The 21,632-nt window shown below is 45.0% G+C and overlaps 1 protein-coding gene across 3 annotated transcripts in view; it reads left to right on the top strand.

The window, feature by feature from the left end:
- Positions 1-21,632, top strand: part of PIGL (phosphatidylinositol glycan anchor biosynthesis class L) — a 69,552-nt gene that overhangs the window by 26,824 nt on the left and 21,096 nt on the right. For all 3 annotated transcript variants that reach the window (XM_067565848.1, XM_067565850.1, XM_067565849.1), the window contains exon 3: positions 19,699-19,789. In XM_067565848.1, the coding sequence (XP_067421949.1) occupies positions 19,699-19,789 (91 nt within the window). The remainder of the gene's footprint in view (positions 1-19,698; positions 19,790-21,632) is intronic.

The raw sequence follows: 21,632 nt of genomic DNA, 5'->3' as shown, positions 1-21,632 counted from the left end.
TGTTCCAGCACACCCACTCTCCCTACAGAGTAGTAGGGAAGGATTTACCTCTAATGAACGCTCCATCCCCATTTCGGATACTTCAGTGAGTCCTTGCGGGAGTGCTTTCTGGAGCGATGGCCTACCAGCATAAGAACTAGATCGGTATCGCACATGCTCTCTCTCCTCCTGAAGCCGTTAATCCTGTTGGTACTCACATTGCCATTCCATATAGAGCTTGCTGCTGCCTTCGCACAGTTCACAGACTGTCCAGGGTTTGCTTTATTACCTGTGTAATCAACACCCAGACTTGGCAAATGAACTTTCTCTCTGGCCGGCATTTCTTAGAAATGGCTTGGGTGGCTTCCCAGTCCTGCCATTGGACTTTTGTTGTTCACAGCTACAGTAACTAACTGCTGACATTTATTCCAAGCTCCTGCTCTGATTGCTCTGACTTGGTGCCTATTAGCATTTGGGGTCTTCAGATAACATAGGTATTTGACCTTTCTATTCTTATCCCATTAACATTTAGATGAGCAGCTCTCTTCCTCATTCAGCCAGGCTGTGTTTCCTCCCACCCCTCAGCCAATATCCTTCATTCCTGGCCTGATAAGGTGTTATATTGGCTTAGGAACAGAGTTGCAAATGCTGGCAACACCATCTCAAGGACAAACACTGAATCCAGATGAGCTAGTTCACAAGCTTTGATTCAGTGATGGAAAAGTAGTGAGCAATGAATTTCATATCCCTGTTGATCCAATCTGTGGGCTAATGCATTAGTGTCAGCTTAGTCTCCCCCCAGTCCCGTCCAATTGTAACTGTGGTAGTTCCAGTCCAAACTATCTATGCAACATCTTTGAGCTGGTGTCTTATTCCTGCAGTGCCCACTAACTCTTGAGGGTTTGAAATTACATTACAAATTCAGCTGCTGGAGGCATAATAGTCAAGTGGTCTGAACATGGAAATGGGACTCAGGTTTCCTATTTTAAGCCCAGCCCAGCGCCTGTCTTGCTGTGTGATCCTAGGACAAGTCTTTTCACTTGTCCTTATCTGTTTCCCAATTTATAAATTTTTATACATGCATATATATAAACAAATTGAAAAATGGGGAAGTTGTTAGCAAATCAGTGGTTTGACAATGCAGAAAATTGATAAGGGAAGCTAGAGGTATCAATGAAAACTATATGGCCAGCACAGCTAAGGATAGTAAAAAGGAATAATTTAAGTAAAATGGTAACAAATAAAATTCTAGAAATGGTATAGATTAGATACTAGATAAGGAAAGTAAAATTATCAATCATGATGAGATATTCAATAAACATTTCTGCTCTGTATTTGGAAAGAAGCAGGATGATATATTTATATTTTACTATTGATCATGAAATACTTTCTAATCCATCAGTGACTAGGCAGAATGTTATTTAATTTTGATAATAGATGTTTGGTTTTTAAATCTGTGGGACTAGATGATTTGCACCCTAGAGTATTAAAAGAATTGGTTGAGGAGCCCTTTGAACTAGTATGTTGATTTTTAACAGATCTTGGAATACTGGGGAGGTTCCAAAGGACCAAGAAAGAGTTAATATTGTATTAATGTTTAAAAACGATAGACAGAATATCCAGGAAACCATAGGCTAGTTAGCTTGACATGGATCATGAGCAAAATCATTGGAAGTCTGATATGGGACACAATCAGTAAAGAATTAAAGGACTGTAGCATAATTAATGCCAGTCAACATAGTTTATGGAAAATATGTCTTACCGATGAACTTGTTATTGTTTTGTAATGAGATAACATATTTAGTTGATAAAAATAATGTTGTTGCTATAATATATTAGGACTTGTCTAGACAAACAGTTAGTGTGTGGCAAGCTGGGGTGTAAATATGCTGCACACTAGCGTGCCACACACTGCGTGTTGTGTGGTCCCCGTTACCACACACTACAAGTTCCGTAGTGCTCTTCGCCTACTCCTCTTTCAAAGTGGCATAGGTTAAAGCACATTAGGGAGCTTTTCGCTTGTGGCAGCAGGGTCCACACAAACAGTTGCTGCCTGGAAAACTAGGTATAGTTTTACACCCTGGCATGCTGCTCACTAACTGTTGCCTAGACAAGCCTTAGACTTCTGCAAGGCATTTGATTTAGTTCTGCATGACACTCCATTTAAAAAAAATAGCTCTATATAAAATGAACGAAGCCCATATTAAATGGATGAAAACCTGGTTAGGTGATAGATCTCAAAAAGTAATTGTAAATGGTGAATCATCATCCATTCCGGGTGTTTCTAGTGAGGTCCCATGGGGACCTGTTCTTGGTCTGGTGCTATTCAATATCATTATCAATGATCTGGAAGAACATATAAAATCATTGCTAGTAAAATTTGCAGATGACACAAAAATAGACGGAGTAGTAAATAATGATGTGGACAGATCAGTTATATACACTGACCCTGAGTCACATGCTAAGATGGGCTCATTGGCGCAACATGCATGTTACTACAGCCAAATGCAAAATCACAAATCTAGGAACAAAGAGTGCAGGCCACAGTAATAAGATAGGGGGTTGTACCCTGGTTTAAAATGACATTGAAAAGGACTTAGGGTTAACTGTAGATAACCAGCTGAACATGAGCTTCTAGTGCAGTACAGTAGCTGAGAGCATGAACGTGATCCTCTGATGTATAAACAATGGAATAACAAGTAGGAGTATAGACGTGGTATTATCCCTGTCTTAACTGGAATAGTTTGTCCAGGTCTGGTATCAACACTTCTAAAAGGATGTTGAAAAATTATGAAGGATTCAGAAAAGAGCTACAAGAATGATTGAAGATCTGGAAAATATGCCTCATTGTGGGAGGCATAAGAAGTTCAAACTGTTTAGTTTATCCAAGAGAATGTTAAGTGGTGACTTCATCATGGTCTACAAATACCTACAGAAGGAAGAGATTTCTGATAGTATATGGCTCTCTAAATCTAGCAGACAGAGAGCCTATGTTTGGGAGTTGAAATTAGACAAATTCAGACTAGAAATAAGGCACACACTTTTAACAGTGAGGGGAATTAACCATTGGAACAAATTACCAAGGATTCTCCATCACTTGAAGGTTTTAAATCAAGATTACATATCGTTCTGATATATATGCTATAGCTCAAACAGAAGTCATTGGCTTGATGTAGCGTTTATAGGGGGAGGGAGGTTTTTTGGGCCATGCTATGCAGGAGGTCAGTCTGGATGATCATAATGGTCCCATCTGACCTTAAAAAGCTATGAAGATGGGGATGATGATGATGATAATTACCAACCTCCATGAGGATTGATTAGCTAGTAAGCCTGATTTTACATTGTACAATCACAATATTCACTCTCAATGGGGATTTTGGGTGCTGGAGGAATGCAGGATTGGGCCCAACATTTGTAAAGTGCTTTGAAGGTGAAAAGTGTTATTCTATTACAGAGGATTATTACTACTGTGTTGAGCACCGTGCAGACTGCTGTTGGCTGAATTTGCGTCTAAGGAAGTCATTTCTATAGGGTCACAGACAATCATCAGGCATTTGAGGAGCCTAATTGAAAGAGTCAAGGCGTAGGAATTGAAATGTACCCTGAGACTCTTTTTCCATAGATCTGCAGATTCTGATTTATTGTAGCTGTTTTTTTAAGTGCTCCATGAAGCAAATTCTTTATAAGTGACTCAAAGCACAAATAAAATTTCTGATTTCTGTGATAGGGAGTTAGATGTCTGGGCAAGTCTTCAATTTCAATAGTATTTTGGCTTATAATGTACTGTTCATCCTGAGGTGTAAGAGTGTGATCTGGTATCCATGATTAAAATACCCAAAGCATGGACATAAGAAGCAAGAAAAGTTGAATAGTGCTCATATTTGGGGGAACTTTCATCAGTTTTTGTGGCTGTATTTGAAATAAGCCCAGATTTACTGAGACTCAAATGAACAGAAAATTAATTAAAAAGGGAACAGAGAAACTCAATGTTTAAGAAATGTAATCTAGAATATTTAGGTTTGGAAGTGCTCTGCAGTGACAGAGATCCCATTAAGAAAGCTTAAATATAAAAGTTACAGAGATGTTTGTGTTTTGGGAGATAGTCTTGTCTAGCAACGCCACGCCCTGAGTGTCCCTGGTTTCTCTTTGCCGGAAGCTGGGAATGGCCAATGGGATGGTTCACTTGATGATTGCCTGTTCTGTTCATTCCCTCTGAAGCACCTGGCATTGGTCACTGTCGGGAGACAGGCTACGGGGCTAGATGTACCATTGGTCTGACCCAGTCTGGCCATTCTTATGTTAATGCTTACATACCAGGATGGGGACTCTGAGATCTGTTCCTGTGTCTGCTAGTGACTCTGTGTGTGATCTTAAACAAGTGTTTATGGGTTTGCCTACAGTGCAGTCCAAGGTGACTGCAGCGCTGGTAGACATACCTATACTGGCTTTACCTGTGCTAGCACGGCTAAAAAGAGCAGACTAGACATAGTGGCCCGGGCTCCAATGAGGGCTATACAAGTAGATCAGGTATCCCAGGTACATACTCACATTGCTAGCCTGTGCTAACGCTCGTGCTGCTGGGTCTATGCTGCTATTTTTAGTTGTGCTAGTGTGGGTACATCGACTCATGCTGCAGCCACATCGTGGACTCTGCTGAAACCAGTGGAAGTTTTGCCATTGATTTAAAAAAAGGCCAGGATTTCACCCTTAGTTTCTCAATGCCACAATTTCCCAATCTGAAAAGTGGGGTAATGCCCCTATACCTCATAGGAGGAGAGAGAGGCTGAATTACTGAGTGTTTGTAAAGCACTTTGAGATCCTTAGATGAAAGATGCCCTAGAAGTGCCCAGCATTATTATTATTAAAGTGTTTAATCTCCCATCCAATGAGAACAATGGGAAATAGAGGAAACCTTGTGTTCATTGAGATATGATGGAGTAATATGTGCACTGATCAAGGTACTGTAGATCAATTTTTTAACTTCTAACAGACTTGATAGAAGCTTTTAATCAAAGCCTGTACATCTTTTCTTTTCTGCCTGGTCTACTTGTACTTCTTGTCTTTTGCCCATTCCAGTTCAGCGTTCCCATTTTGGGTCAGAGATTGCCCAGCGTGGTGACTGTATTAACACACAGGGGGGATGGCTGAATGGGACAGCTGTGTTGACAGTCTCTCCTGCCTCAGGGCATTACAGGCTCTGTCGTCAGCTGAGATCTGAACACGCTCCAGTGCTTTAGCAATGAACTGAAACGACCTTTGTCTGTTTTGGATGGCAAAGGAAGTAACCGAGTTTAGAAATTTGGCGGTCAGTTTGTGAGATCCCGTAAAGGACATGTAAACTGCAACACCAAATAAGGGTGTGTGAGTCCACACCTTACTGTATTAAAGTTCACAGTGCAGTGTGCAAAGTGGGATAATCCAATATCAGGACAGAGAAGCATAAAAGGAACATGGTCAGATTGAAATCAAGTTCACTTTAAAAAGGAGTTAAAAGTGGGTTCAGTTCTTACACCTGCCTCTGATGCCCCCACCCAATTTTATGGTTTCACAATCACATTTTTCAAAATGTGTTTTCTCCCCCGTTTTGCTGTGTGAAAGGTGCACACATCCAACAAGGGAAGCTGACTGACTAACCCTATTATTATTTAATATTTGCATTGGGAGAGCAACTACAGCCCCCAGTTAGCGATCAAGAACCCATTAAATGTGCTAATTCCTGCCCCATAAAGCTCCTCAGCAAAAAAAAAAAAGTGGACTAAACGCAGGCCCAGAATTGGATTAATGGCGGTCAAGGAAATCTATGGTGTAGTTGCTTCGCCATGAGCTTTTCTAATCTTCTCCAGAAAAGGATATTAGAGTCTGGGCAATAATCAGTAAGATTATCAGTGTCATGAGATGGTAATAATCACTTCCTTAAGAAAAGGTGGCACCTTGTTCTCCTGAAGTGAGGGATTGACAATCACCTCTAATAATGGACCCACTGTCTTTGTCACAGGATTTTGCTAACCAGGAAGAACTTAGGTTCAATGTGACTATGCTTGCCTGAAGTTATTCCAGCAGTACTCATGGTGTGAGGTACATCAGTATGGCATAACAGCCGTGTTTTCCAGGATCTGCTCCTCTCTGTATTCCGGTGGAGAAGCAAAGTGAATTCAAGCATGCATGAGTGACTTTGGGGCTCTCTTCAAATGAGTGTAGGCTTGGAACTTCACGTGGGGGGGGAGCCTGTCTATTCCCAGGCATCCCATGTTAGGTATCCCATGTGTCACTCTGGTTTCTACTCCCAGTGGCCTGCAGGAAGGTGTCAGGGATGCCGCTAAGCAGGAGGGAGGAAGAAGCAATTGTGATTCGAGTGAAAAGTTCTAGAGGGGTAGCCGTGTTAGTCTGTATACAGCGAAAACAACGAGAGTCCTGTAGCACTTTAAAGACTAACACATTTAATTTCTGAGTGGAGAAAGCAGTGACATAGTGAAGACCCCATTGAGACATCCCTCCCTGTACCAGTCACAGGTGACTGGTGAGCTCTCCCTTGGCACATGCCTCAGGGCAGGAAAGGGTCAGTGAGACAGCTCTCAGGCCATTAAAAGGACAGAAAAGCTCCCTCTCTAATCATGTAAGTTCTTGTAGTTCATTTTCTTTTAGCACATCTGCCCTCTTTAATTATGTCACCAGGGAAACCTTTGTTGTTTTGACTTCACATGAAAGCTAAAGGGTTTCATTCCTCTTGGCCACAGTTCAGTTCCCTTGTACTGAATAATCAAGTTTCTCAATTCCAGTGCAAATCTTAGATTAGAAGTGACTCTGTGCAAAGATATGGGCAAATGCCTACAAATATTCCTTAAAGGCATCGGATCTGGGTTGGGAGTACATTTAACATTCTTTTTCTTCTTAGAATGTCTGCAAAGTGTAGGTGTCTCTCCTCCACCTCCCAGAAATGTTCATTTTCTTTAAACAAACAAACCACAACAAAGGCCAGCTGCCCAGGGTTAGGAGCAACCCTACAATAACAAACCAATGTTGTTCTCCACATAGTAGAGGAAAGCAATTAGATATTTTATCAAGAGGCAAATCATGTTAATGAATTGTTGATAAAATATATAGGAGCCTTTGTTACACTGAGTGAAAGGGTGATTAAATGATGCATTAGAGTTAGGTCCGTGCTGAGCACTTCAGAACACTCCTCTTCCGCCGCCCCCATATCTTCACAAGCAGTGCTGTTCCAAGACCTGTTTTTCACACTGCAGGCTAAAGCTTACTACTATAAACTATTGGTGTGTGTTTTCATTTGCCACATGCTCACATCTGTTCTGAAGTACCCTAGAAGCAAAAAATATTTAATGTTGTCATTTTGTTCCAGAATCTTTTTTTCTAATTTCATTTAAATAGAGATCAGACATGGAGGAGATGTAAGTGCTTTGCTGGAAATCGCTACGCATCTGATCTTCTCTCCTGTCCTCTGCTTCTTCTTTAGCCAGATATGATGAAAAACCTGTCTGGAGTCTGGAGTCTGAAACATCAAATATTCATAGACTGAGGCCAATTTGAGGGAAATTTGGGATGGTTTTTATTATGTCTGACCCTTAGGTACCAATGGACAGGGGATATGAAAACATTACATACTTATACTTTAACTACCATTGCATGCCAGCTGTCATGCCCTTCCTCTGACACATCCTATATTAACTACATCCCACCACTCACTCTATATACATGCTGTGTACAGCACCCTTTCATTTTAATCTGCTCGTTCATTTCCCTGCAGTTAAGTAATTCTCTCATCATTCAGTAAACTATGCTGTCTCTCCCCAGCACAGTGTAAGAAGCTCTCCTGTATTACCTTCATTAAAGTCTCTGTGACTTGTGTGTGTATATAAAGGCCTGGGCTGTGACGCTGTCTGGAGTAGGGGTGACCATTTTTAATATTATTGATATCAATATTGCAAAATTACAACAAATCTTGCATATAATATGCTATGTAAGATATCATTGGAAAAGTTATAACTTACTGAATATGATAAACTCATCTATATGTGTGATCTTCTTTGTGTTGCAAGTTATGAGTAAGTGTGATATTGCCGTATCTAAAACGTGTGCTGTGCTACTGGGTGACACCCCCGACAGATTAGCCCCAGCAGCGTCCAGCCTGATTGAGGGCCAATCAAAGGCCATGAGCTCAGGGAGAGAAAAGTCAGGGGCTACGCCTATGAGTCATCAGCACATGTGGAGACATGCCTGTGAACAGGGAACTGTGCTTTTCTATCATGCACATGTGCTGCGAGCTTGTGTTTGAAACAAGCCACATGGCAGAAGGACATAAAACACAGCTGCACCATCTCCATATTGTCTTCTTTCCTGCTTCCTACGGATCAACATCTCTACAACTGAGGTTTTGAAACAAAGGACTGAAACCCTTCCAGGTACTGAATATACTCCGGAGGGACTGTACAAGCCTGCAAAATCCAATACTGCTAAGAATCTGATATGTGGACTTTGAAGTCATTTGTATGTATCTGATTGCTTTGATCATTTAACATCTCTCTTCTTGTTGGTTTCTTTTCTTTTAGTTTAAGTTACTAAAGGATTGGCTGGCAGTGTTGTATTTTGGGTAAGAGTCAAACTGATATTGATCTGGTAACGTGGCTGACCCTTTGGGGATAATGAGAACTTTTTAATACACTGAGCAGAGTTTTAAATAACTCCTCTTTTTACTGGACCTAGTTGCTGATTGGGAGCCAGAGACTGAAATAATGAATAAAGGGGGCTGTGTATTTCTTTTTGGAGGCTTCTTGATAACCAGTGTAGGGAATCAAGAGCACTGTTTGTGACTGGTTGGGGAATCTAACTTCAGTGTTAGCCACCAGTTTTGGGAGAATTTGCTCCCCTGTTGCAGTCTGCTCTGACCTTAGCATTTTCAGGTGGGCTACCGTAGGCGCAGACAGCTCACATAGTCCATACGTCATTTTGTATTTTAGAAATAGTTCATATTTTACTGAATATTATTAAGGATTTAAGGATGAATTTCACCCTGTAGGAATATGGTTATTTTCTATGTGAAAACCTGTTGGATGCTGAGAAAACCTGGACACAAATGCTTAGAAAAGCAAAATTGGTGGGCTGAAAAATGGCCAGGGACAGAAATGAAAATTTATGAAGAAAGTTTGGCTATTTCCATATAGCCTTATTAAATCCTGCACTTGGTCATGTTGCTATAAGCCCCTTTGTTCTTAGACAGCACCATGGGATCTTTTTAGAAGAGTCACATCTGTAATAACTGATGGCTTCTTTTTTAAAGAATTAGCATTATGATAGGACTCTTTTCCTCAGGTTGTGTTTCATAAGCCAAACAATCAGAATGTCCCTGATTCTTATTGGTGGCTCAGCTTTAAGAGGAGTATCAGAAAAATGCCCATAATGGGAATCTGCATTAGTTTATCCTTGCCTTGGAAAAGATCATAATACAGTATTACTAGGCACAGCAATACCACACAGAGCTCTCAGCTCTGAAAGGACTTGCTAAGGGTTGTTCCTTCAAACGTGGAATTTGCAGAGGTCCCATTGGATGAATGAGACGCCAGCGGGAGCTTCACATGGACGAGTTTCAGGATCAGTCCTGAGAGCCCTGAAAACCAAAAGAATAAATCCGTCTCATCAGGTAAGGGGCAGAGAGGAGACAATCTCAGTGGGCCTATTTCTGCAAAGCTGGGAGTGAGTCATGACCCCAAGAGGGGAGTCTTGATTTTAGGCCAGACCCCAGAGCAGACATCCTTTTTTTTTTAAAGGAAATCTTTTAGATTAAAATGCATGCACCCACTCAGAGCGTGCAGTTACTAGTCAAAGGGCATTTTGACATTCCAGACCAGCTACCCCTGGGTGCTGGACCTGGAGAGATGAAGTGAGAATGTTCCTCCCATTGCAGAGAAACCGTGGTCTCTATGGAGAATAGTCTCTGCAGCCTTCCTGTCTCCTACCATTTCCTCCCCAGGAATGGCCAAGAGTTTCTGTGAGGGAAGGAACGTTCTAGGGCTGGGGGAGAGTTTCAGAAGGATGTTAATAGTAATGTAGGGCCTGAGGAGAGGTTGGAGTCCTGCTGGTCACCCACCGGTGGGGGGTGGCTGGGGCTAGAGGGGGCTCAGCCCCTGCGTTCAGCAGTGCCATGGCCAAGAGGGGGTGCCTGCATGCACGTGTGCATCATGTGACGCAGCGGCAGGCTCCCACAAGAGCCAACGGGCCAGAGTGAGGAGCCAGCCGGGCCCAGCCCTGCAGGACAGGAGATGCTGCAGCCTGCCTCCCTCCTGCGAGCGCCCCCCATCCCGTCTGGGGTAAGGGGGGCTCCAGTGCCCTGGGATGAAGGCTCCTGGGCTGGCTGCAATCTCCACATTGACCCAGGACCGGGTGCTGGAGAGGAGCCCACGCCCAGCTGCATCTGCCTCACTCGGACAGCGCCACAGAGCTGATTCCGCTGGAGAACGGCTGGGAGGTAGGGGAAAGCAGAATGGGAGGGGCACAGGGTGGATCTCTGCTCCCATTGCCTGCTGGCCCAGGGGGGTGGGAGGGACTGGCCGAGGCTGCTCTCACACTGCTCCTGTGTGATCATGGCCAGCACTGGCCCAGCAGCTGGACAGGAGCGCAGGGCTGGAGGGCCAGGCCTGCCCCCAAAGTGGAGCGGGATGGAGGGCTTGGGACAGTGCTACCCATCGACGGGCCTGGCAAGGCAGGCGACTCAGGGAGGGTTCCTGCACTGTGCTGGGGGCAGATCCGCCCAGGTCTGCCCTTCCCAGCACACTCCCCCGGTCGCTAAGGAAGAGGGGAGGGGAGGGGGTTCAGGATGCCCAGGGAAACCCCGGGAAAGGCCTGGGTGCAAGGAGGGGCGGATTCTGTCCCCAGGTGGTGTTTGCAGAAGATAGTGCAGTTGGGAGTGAATCCTAAAAAGACAGAGCAAGGCAACATCAGAGGCTCAGCCCCCTCTTCTGAGAGTTGAGGTGATAGTGCGGGGTGGGCTTGTTCTCCAATCGCCAGCCCATGTTGATGCCTCTCCTCCACACTGGGTCAGGACAGAGACTGCAGTCACAGCAACCCTCCCACCACACACACAATGGAGAGCGGGACATGACATCCTTCCCTCTCCTCCCTACCCCCGAGAGAGATGGGGGGGGCCTCCTCCCCATCTGCATGGGGGTGAGAACCTCTCCCCGCCCCCCCGCACACCTAGAGAGCCCTTCCCCACAGAGCAGGGTGCCTGGTCGCTGGTTGTTTTACTCAGCCCCCAAAAGAATGTTTTCACTCTCCGCCTATGTAGTCACCCCCAGGAAAGTCATCACCATGTTAGCAGCACCCTGGCATGCTTTCCGGAGCATTCACGACCGTGAGCGCCAGCCTCAGGGCCGACTGTCAAGAACCAGGGCAGAGACCCCAAACCGGCTGTGCGTTCTGTACTTAGATGTCACCAGCCCAGTGACGCGTGTGAACTCCTCAAGCCCTGTAACAGCCGTACCGTGGAGACACAGACAGTCAGTCCCCTTGAATTCCTGGAGACTCCAGGGCAATCCTGGAGCGTTGGCAACCCTACCATGGCTGCCGCCTAGTGCTACGGCAGTGGTTTGGGCTTTTCCAGTCAGAACCCAGTGCTGGTTTTGAATAGGGCATTCTTCGCATACAAAGGTGTTGTGTAGCCTAATTGATGTTTGTACAGAACTTCCAGAGCCGGGGGTTAAAGGTGCTATAGACGGGCAAACTGAAATGAAAAATGATTTCTTACTGCTGCTCACTTCCCTGCAGGGCTGCCACGGCACAGCGTTGCTGGAAGTGAAATATCTCTGACACCGGGCAGGATTTCCTTTTCCTGGCCCCTTTGCGAGCCGAGGCTGGTGTGAAGCCCCAGCCTGAATGAGTTAATCCATGTGAACCCTATGGCAGTTCTGGGATAGATTGCCAGAAGCCTCCCTCTCACCCCATCATGTGACTAGAATAAACAGCCTTTAAAACGCCTTGCCAGTCAAAGTGGGAGGCTTTCTAGTAGGCCAAAGTTCAACAGCTCCATCACAGTCCCTGCGGCAATGAGACGTCCGCATTCTGGAGCGGCAAGCAAAAATGGGGATTACTATAGATCATTGGAGCTGCTGCTATAGCAAAGCCATTACATAATGTTCCCATTAAATCAGACGCAGTGAGTGCGATGGCTTCATTCCCTGCTACTCTTTTAATTCATTCTTGCTGAGTCCCTCTTAGCTGTTAGAAAATGAAGTTCTGAACACTGGTTCCGAGCAGTCCCCGTGGAAGTCAATGGCAGAACCAGCCCAGCCCTTACTCATGTGACCATTCAACAGGGCCACTCACGTGAGACAGGCGTGCTGGATTGTGCCTGCGATGGGGTTGCTTGTATGAGGAAGGACTTCTCGTGTCAGGGAAGCTTGCAGGATCAGTCCATTAGTGGGATAGGGATTTCATCTCTTGTACAGGGAAGTGACTCTGGAGCACTGGTAAAATGTGTGACTGGCTAGAGAGAGCGCAGCACTTTATTTTTAGCACTTCACATAGGTTGTGATTTTTGACTAATAACATTCCCGTTTGAGACAGCAGATCAAATGGATCCTTGGCTCCGTGTGGCTTGGGGGCAAGCACGTCTTGGATGGAGTCGCTGTAGAACAGGGATGCTAAAATATTGTGACACTGAGGGCTGCGTTTGGCAACTTGCCAGTGCCCCGCAAGGAATATATCCGATTTGCATGTAAATTTACATAGATGTTGACATAAAAAATAAATGCCCGTGACTCGAATATTTTCTGGTGCTTTTTGTACCTAGATAGATGACTCAAAATAGCTGCTGGCCAGCTTTGGTGATTGACTGGTCAGCTTAGGCCAGCGATCTCAGGCTGTGGTTTTATTAAGACGTGATGGGCCATCTTTGGGCCAGGAGTGGCTGTGCTTTAGGGCCTCCTCAGTTAGAGTCCAATCCTGACCTTATATGGTGACAAAACCGTCCTTGACCTAAATGGTACAGACCCCAGTGATGACTGCCTGTATACCACAGTGTATTTATTAGTCGGAAGGAGACAGAACCAACATTCAGATCTTGGTGAAATGTTTGCTGACTTTGCTTGGCACATGTGGGATGGTGTATTTCAGTCATTCCCTTCAGCAGGATTTTGCTGGCTGCGATGAGAGATTTCCTGTTCCTTCCCCCTGTAGAATACTGAGCACATTATAATGCATGGCAGGTCCCTGTTCACATATTTAAGCAGGAACTTTGTGTGCAAACCTGGTAGTAAAAAGCCAGTTCAAACACACCGGATTCCTTTTCCACCTGACAAGTTACCCCACCCGCTCAGTCTGGGCACTGCAATCTCCTGCTTGGTATGTTGAAACTGGAAAAGGCTGTTTCAAGAGGCAGTGGTGCCAGGTTTCCTCAACACAGCCCTTCACTGCGTACAGAATCCCGTTTCCACAATGGGTTGATTCACTCTGCCCCACTTCCACCAAAACCATTTTGTTTTCCTTTTTTAAGGCTTTTACTGAACAAAAAGTTAAGGAAGGTGAGCGCAATGTGTACACCTCATGTCTGCTCACCTGGATATAGGTTTTGGGTCTCCGTCCCCCCCAAATCTCTGCCCTGCATTATTATTTTGCTTTTGAAATATAACAGTGCTTAGATTGTAAGCTGTTTGGGGCAGAGAGCATCTTTTTGTTCTGTGTTTGTACAGCACCTTGCACAATGGGTTCCTGGGTGCTGTGGTAATACAAACAGTAATAATAATAATGACTTGAGTAATTATGTACATTGTTCTCAGATGGATTCAGAACTGATTAGCTGTATCTCATAGACCCAATAATGCTAGTAACTAATAAGAATTCTCCTTTAGCTCAAATGGTAGGGGAGGGCCTGTGCTTTTGGAGCATTGTGATTTGAGTTCTTTCCCCACTGCTTTCGGGTAATTGAGAGTGGTTATGGATAAGCAGCAAAATGAATTTGCCGCCGTCAGATTGATCTATCCAGATCAATTGAGCAGCAGTGAAGACCCGCTCAATCGATCCAGAAGTCGATTCAATTAAACCACCTCCTCAAAAAGTGCAGCGCAATGGAGATGGTGCACTAAAGGGAGGTTAGGAAGTTGACCGGAGTTACGCAAGCTACTCTGTGTAGCTTGTGTAACTCCCTTCGACTGCCGCCAAATTTCCCAGTAAGTATGTACTAAGCCTCAGACTTTCCAATACATTGTCACCGTGATAAAAAGGTTGCTGATTGCCTCTGGTCATCATACAGCCTCTTCCCTAATTGTGTACTAGCGTCATTTTATTATGTGGGATCCTTTGCTTTTTGGTTCAGATTCAATCACCCAGATGTTCAGTAACTCCTTTATCTTAACTTTGTACAAAGAGTGTCCTTTATTCAAACAAACACACTGCAGTCCTTGTTCTCAACTGGGAACTACTGCACAGCCCTTCACCTGTTTCCTGTGTAATCTACCAACCTCTGTGCTGATTAATGTAACATCATTCACTGAGGGGAAAAGAAATCCATGCAAAAGTTGTTTCCTGGTCATTAGCCTTCTATTGATTAGGATCATGCTGGAGGACAAAGAGCCAATAAGGAAGTTAGACTGACTGGGCAAATTCTTTCATTTTTATCCTTTTGGAATTCAGTGGAATGAAAAATCAGATGAATATCAGGAAGGTTTTGCTCTGTGGTTTGGTATGTTTTGTAGAGGAAGGAGAGGAGTTCTTCTAGGAACCCCATTTCCCTCCCCACCCCACTTTACTTTCCTGTCTCTTCCTGTAAAGGCCCCACCCGGCTGAGAAGACTTCCTAACAGACCCCATCTGTTCTGTTCTCCCTCAGGGCAACCTGCTACCCAGTAAGAGGCACTAGAATACAGCGTCCCAGGGGCCTGAGTGTTGCCAAATTTCAGCAACCTTAGGGAGTGACAGACCCAAGGTTATCGTAAACACGAGTGTCCCACAAGGGACAGCCATTTACTCTTTATAAAGCCCCATGGACTTCACACAAACCGACTGTTTAGTTCAACTTAATCTTTGAAGTGATCGTAAGACTCTGGCTTGTGATCAGAGCAAATTCCATAAAAGATTGTGAAAAAAGATGTACATACAGTGCACTGAGTGCAGCTATGTTAGAAGTGGAACATAAGAAAACTGGTCAGGAAGTGAACAGGATATCGTCTAAGAAGGGTAGAACTGGGTACAGAAGGTGAAGCTTTTCAAGTTTCCATCAGGGACACAGGATTCCCGCCCACATGGCTGCTCTTCTCAAATCTGCCTTCCGTGGGAGTTTTGTTACAACAGAAACCCCTCTGGTAGGGAGGTACTGCTGGCTTCAAACTCAAGGTTAGTGATGCGCTGATCATAGGTCAGATGATCCAAGCCCTGAGGCAACAGTAAACAAGGGACAACATCCAGCAGGCAAAAGCAAGCAAGAGAAGAGGGACACACAAAAAAGGCTTCGTTCTCATTTTTTCCATAGAGATTTGTTTCATTTCTTTTGTTATGAAGACGCAGCTGTGCATCAGTGCACAGGTCAAGCTCGCTGGGCAAAATCCACACAAAACAAAGGAACGGCATTTTGATTTAATTTGCTTGCATGGTTTGCTGTGGCCAACTGGCTGCTCTCAAATCCCCTGGATGCTGGAGCCAAGACGTAAAACTGTGCTGTCCAGCGCCCCATTGCTCTGCACCCTGCAATGCCACTGCAAGGACAGGTGTAGTAGCTGCAAGGATGTAATTAGTCCGGGAGAAACACGGAGAGGGCAAATACAGGGGGGAGAAAATGAGAAAACAACAAAGGGTCTTCTCCTCCTCTCTTTGGAGTCCGTGGCAAAGTCCTGGATAGATAAATGGAGGACTTCAGGGTCAGGTTTTCAGAAGCCCTCAGATTTGGTCTGACTGCTCCCGTGTGAGGTCTGTAAGTACAGTCAGGCCAACACTGGGTGCATTTGAAAATCCCACCCTCTGGGTATGTCTACGTTGCAAAAAAGCACCTGCGGCAGCGGGTCTCAGAGCCCAAGTCAACTGATTCAGGCTCACACTAGGGGCTAAAGATAGGAGTGCAGCCTTTCCCACTCAGCCTGGGGCCCAGGCTTTCAGACCACCCCCCTCACCAGGTTTCAGAAGCCAGGGTCCAGCCCAAGCAGTAGCTTCTGTATGGTTGGTTTTAGCCCCACAGCACAAGCCCAAGTCAGTCGACCCAGGCTCTGAGACTCTGCTGCAGGTGTTGTTTTGCAGTGTAGATCCACCCTCACTCTCCAGTGCTCTCAGCCCAGCACTAAATGTACTTTACAGAGCAACAGAAAAACCCTGATTCACTGAAAATGTGATAAAAAGCTGGAATAATCTCTAACAATTCTGGGGCAAAACCTTTCTGCTCCCATCGTGGCAGGCTGTATTCGTACCCTCTGCCACCGGGGCTCCCTCCGCCATGAACAACCCATTGCATGTAGTATCTGTGATTTGGAATGCCTGTAAATGTCACTTCTTGGCCAGGATACCCCTGCAACGATTTGATCCAGGAGCCCCTTCCAACCTGTGATTTGTAGCTTGATCCATCACAGTGATTGGCAGCACCAGCAAGGAGCTCTCTGGGGCAAAGGACGGAAAAAGCGTGGGGAAGCTGGATGTCTCCTGGGACGGACTCCAGTCGGCTCCAGAGAATGTGCTAATTTTCACTCCATTTCAGCCCTTTATCTCAGCCTTGCGACCTTGAGCTGAGAGACCTTATCAGCTCCAGCCAGAAAACTAGAGTGCCAGGTTAACCATTTAAATGCCAAATGCCTCTGCTCATCAGCCCTGAAGTTATTAAGAAATGGCCTATTGTTATTGTTCAGAAGGTCACTGTGCTTCAGATTTGGTGAGGGTTCCTATTTAAGGTATTAATGAGAACATTTGTACATGTATATTAAATCGAATGGTAATCTGGTCTAATGGTTTGAGCAGAGTCCATGAGTATATTTATTTAGCAGAGTGACCAGGTATCCTGGTGATGACCCTGGGTGCCGTTCCCAGCTCTGCTATTGACCTCTCCGTACTCCTCCCCAAAGGAAACATACACACCACTTTCAACAGACGAACCGGGGAGCTTACATTCATCACTCTGCCGCTGCACACTAAAAATCATGGACTGAGCAGAGACGCTGGATGTCTGGCTTATTACACCAGACCGTCACTCACTACCCCTTCTTTTTGCCCTGTGGCTGCAGAGGTGTTCATGGGCCACTCTACCTGGAACGGTCACTCACACGAGGTGTGAAGGACTTATGCTAAACACTCTGTTCCACCTGGCAATTTGCCGTCAGGCTGGGAGTTAGTCACCTTCCCCAGACCTGAAGAAGAGCTGCCTGGGCTCCAAAGCTTGTCTTTCTCCCCAACAGAAGTTGGTCCACCTGGCCTCTTTTCATGTCTGTGCATCAGTTTCCCATCTGCAAAATGAGGCTAATACTAGTTTGGTGTTTGTGAGGATTCGTTACAAACTGCTTATATATGTGTGTGCGTGGATCTTCTTTGACAAGATCAGCTTTGCTCTCTTTGCTGCCTGGCAGGTGATATGATGCAGGAAAAAATTCCTCTTAGTTTCACGGCATGAATGGCCCTCTGCATGGGGCCCTGATAAATGGAGGGAAGCAGAGCTGCTCGCAAAGCGTGCTCACTTTAATCAGTTCAGCATGCATGGGGTTAATTTCCACATGCCTTCACATTTGTTTTGTTCCCAGGGATTCTGAACCATTGCCTCCAGCTGTTGATTTTCATTGAACTAGGGTGACCTTTATCTGTCCAAACTAGTTAAAACCTGCTCCACTGCCCAGTGCCATTCAGGGGAAGCTCAGTAAAACCAAGCACAGCTGCTGGGACACTAACAGCCTTTTAAACATTGTCATTTCCGGTTGCCCTGTTTCCTTCCTGACCTCTTCCTGGTTGGAGCTCACCTGGTGTTTTCATGGGGCACTTCTCTCCACTTCCCCTTTCCTACATCATTTTTAGAGAACTGCCTGTAACAAAGCTGGGTGAATGAAGGTTTAGAGCCAACTACAACAAACTGCTGTGGGCGGCAAAAAATCCCACGTAGCCTAATGCACAACTTGGATATTAGTATAGTGCTTGGTGCATCGTCGAAAGCACCATTCAAGCTACTGAAACCCTACAAGATGTTGTCCTAGATCTTGTTGGGTGCATTTGCTGTTTGGGATAGTTTAGTGAACCATTTTAAGCCATGCTCCATTTTGATCCAAGCAATCTCTTGTGACTTGGTGGGGCCAATAGTATCTGTGAGCCCACTTCTGCATTAAAGACGATGGTGTAAGGTATCTGATTTAGATGGAAACTTTTGGGCTTCTGGCAATCTGCTGAGGCAACCCCCATGCCATGCCAAAGACCAGGCTTCGTCCCTGTGATGAAACTCGCGTACCTCATGCACCAAGGTCTTGTCTTCACTAGGGGGTATTGGCAAAAATTTCCCACTATTGCTAACACCACTGCAACTCCAGTGATGGTAGCAAGACTGAGAACACTAGTGTAGAAAAGGTTATCATTGCCGCTGGTACTTTTAACACCATATTATTTAAATCAGCTCTGAGCAGGGCTAAGCAGCTCCTTTTCTTGCTACTACCAGTGCTAACAGCAGTGAGAAAATTTTGCCAAAAATCCCCTAGTTTAGACACAGTCTAAGAGCTTGCCCTTGGAAATGTGCTGAGTTATGTGCTAAAGAGACACTTTTCCGTTGCTCTGATGCAGATGTTATCATCCCGGTCGTCCTGGGAACCAGCAAGGAGCCAAGTGTACTGGGAAATGGGACTTCTGCTCTCAGCAGCAAACAGCTGGGACAATTCTGAGTCCAAACCGTTGTGTCAGCGTGAAAAGGTTATGCATTCGTTTGGCTGCTAAGCTGCCTCAAGGCAATAATCAAACTATCACAGGACAGGAAGAGAGAAAGAAGGGTTTAACAGATCCTCGTGGATCTTTATCAGCCTTAGGGTATATTATTGCTAATGATAAATTATTATATGTATTATTAAAGCAATGAACACCAACAGTGTTCTTTGCACTAGGCAGTACATAATGACTGGGGATCATACTCTGCTCAGCTACAAGACCATGCATATGGAATAATTCTGGATTTACCCCAGTGTTATTGAGACCAGTGTTTGGCCCATGATCCCTGCCCCAGGGAGCTCACAATCTAAAATAGTCAGCTTGAATAGTTAGACACAATGCAGGTGTAAAGCACACAAAGGTAATGGGGCCATTCCTGTGTAACAGCAGAATTTGATTCATTACTTTTAATATATCATTCGTACGTAGATTTTGTTGGAAAACTTTCAGGTAAATTGTGTTTTAAGTTGGTATTTGAATAAAGAGGAAACCTGTTTCCTTTCTGTGCAGAGGATGAGAACTCTGATGGAGTGGAGCAGAAAGCAGGAATCCTTGAACAAATAGTTGTTGATCAAATAAAATACGTGGTGGTGGTAGGGAAATCTGCTTTCAAAACAATAAAAAGTTGAGATCTTAACTAATTGGAGAGAAGACTGACTAAGCTGCCATGCTTCCCTTCCAGCCCTACCAATGCATGTGTTACTTGCTAGACCTTGGAGAACTTGCAGTGCTTAGCTAGATGGTTTTCTGCAGTTGATAAAGCTATCTTGGTTCCAGTCTCCAATAAGATGAGATCTGTCCTTCAGCATGTTATGGGAGCAGTGAAGTGACTGATTGGGCTTTTTGTTTCCAGGGACCTTCCAGATGATCCAGCTGTTGAATGGGACACACATCTCCTCTCCGCCTTTGTGCTAAAGCACATAGAAACCAACAGCATCAACCTGGTAACATGCAACTTTCTACAGCAAAGGGATTTTGCCCACAGCATTCTCTGCTACCAGTATTTCAGATTCTTTGCTCCTCTTTTAAAAGGTTTATTTTTGGTAGAGTTTTGCTTAGAATTTGATTATTGGAGGCTCCTTAGGGCAGCTGGGCTGGGGAAAGGAGATGGTGTAGACCCTATTTTGAATCAGGTACATTATGATCTTTATCCATTGCTGTAATTCAGCCCCATGAGGCACCGTTAGTCCCAACCCTCTCTAAGGTATCACCAGCCTTCACTGAAATTCAGCGTCAAACACACTCAAAAACTCAGGGCAAAGCTCCTCTGAAACTGAGGAGTTTCACCATAAATGAGCACCAGGTTCATTAATTGTAGGGAACCTGTAATGCAGCCCAAAATTAGGCTTGTTTCTTGTGATATCAAATTTGTGTGTGAGCATTTGTGCAGCTCTTGTCTCTACTCCTCTGCAGATTCCGAAAACTCGCCTATGGCTCTTTAATAGGTAAAACAAAACCCGACTAACCCTCTTCGACATCTACCAAGAGACCAGAACAAATCAAACAGCCTTCTTAAGTAAAATGGGAAAGGGTGACACTGTAGGTTCATGGATGGATCTTCACCTCCAGAGACCTTGGTTCAATTCCTGACTGGGATACAATTGAAATGAGTTTGGAGAGGTTTTACCCTAGTCACGAGTAGATTTTTGTTTACATCTTTAAACCACCAGTTTGTCACAGCTGCTAGTCTTCCTCTGTGAGAAACCCAGGATTGGAATGGAACAGGGTTTGAGGAATGAGGCAGTGTGCTAGGACCCAGGACTGGAATACCAGGGGGATTGCTGGTGAGGACTCAAGTGCATTGGGAGATCAGTGTGGGGGCCCAGAACTGAAACCGTAGGGTTTTACAGAGCAGGATTAAAAGGCTGCGTAGTGAACAAACATGCAACAGCCCCCTCTCTGCTAAGCCTGGCTGTAGTCTGGCATGTTAGTCCCTCGTATTTCAGCACCAAACTCACAAAATATTGAAAATAAAGCCCCTGGCAATACAAAGGAAACAGAGACTGTGAAACAGAGTCACTCTGAGTCTTGTAGCACGGGAACTGAAAGCTCTTTGACAAGCTCATGCTTCCAACTCTGTATTGATTCTGAGGCTAATTATCCATGAAATTCATTGCTGAGCACAGGGAAGTCAGATGCAGCTGTCCTACAGTCATTCAGTGTATTTCAGCCCTGTGAATAGTCAGGAGTTTTAATATGATCTGAAAACTCTTAACACAAGAGGACTTTCATTGCATGTTCTTGACTCTCTCGGCCAGCAGGGCAAACCCCAGTAGATGCCCCAGCCGAAATCCTGAGTCCACTAAAACTTCTCCTGACTAGCTAGGAAGGGCTGGAGCTCTGCCTCAGAGGAAATCCAACACAAGTTTGTGTGATGAGGAGGGTATAGGAGGCTTGAGCCTTGCAATTACATAGCACGGGCTGACAAATCACGTGCATGGTTTTCAAACCCTTTGTGCTGTGCTGCTCGCCTGGCACGTAGCCTTGTTAATGATGAAAGCAGTGGACCCTGACTAGATCCATGGCTTTTGGGACCCATTGCATCCCCCTACCTGGGCATGTTCAAACAGTTCACTGAACTGTTCTGAGCTTGGTCTGTGTAAATAGAGGGGATGTGTTTCCCAGACAGAAATCAATCTTTGTCAGTGCCATGGAGGACCACCCTGGCAACTTGCCAGGAGCTGGTGGCTTCAGATTTGCACATCGATTTACGTAACTTTAAACCTCCAGAATAAATGCCCATGGCCTACATGGTTGCTGGTTCTTGTAACTTCGCTCAATCAGGAC

Source organism: Emydura macquarii, unplaced genomic scaffold (assembly GCF_026122565.2).
Source record: "Emydura macquarii macquarii isolate MOO-44397 ecotype Brisbane River unplaced genomic scaffold, CSIRO-AGI_Emac_v2 contig_2699, whole genome shotgun sequence".
Lineage (NCBI taxonomy): Eukaryota > Metazoa > Chordata > Testudines > Chelidae > Emydura > Emydura macquarii.
Note: the sequence above shows the minus strand (reverse complement) of the source record. Positions and strands in the feature narration are given on the sequence as shown.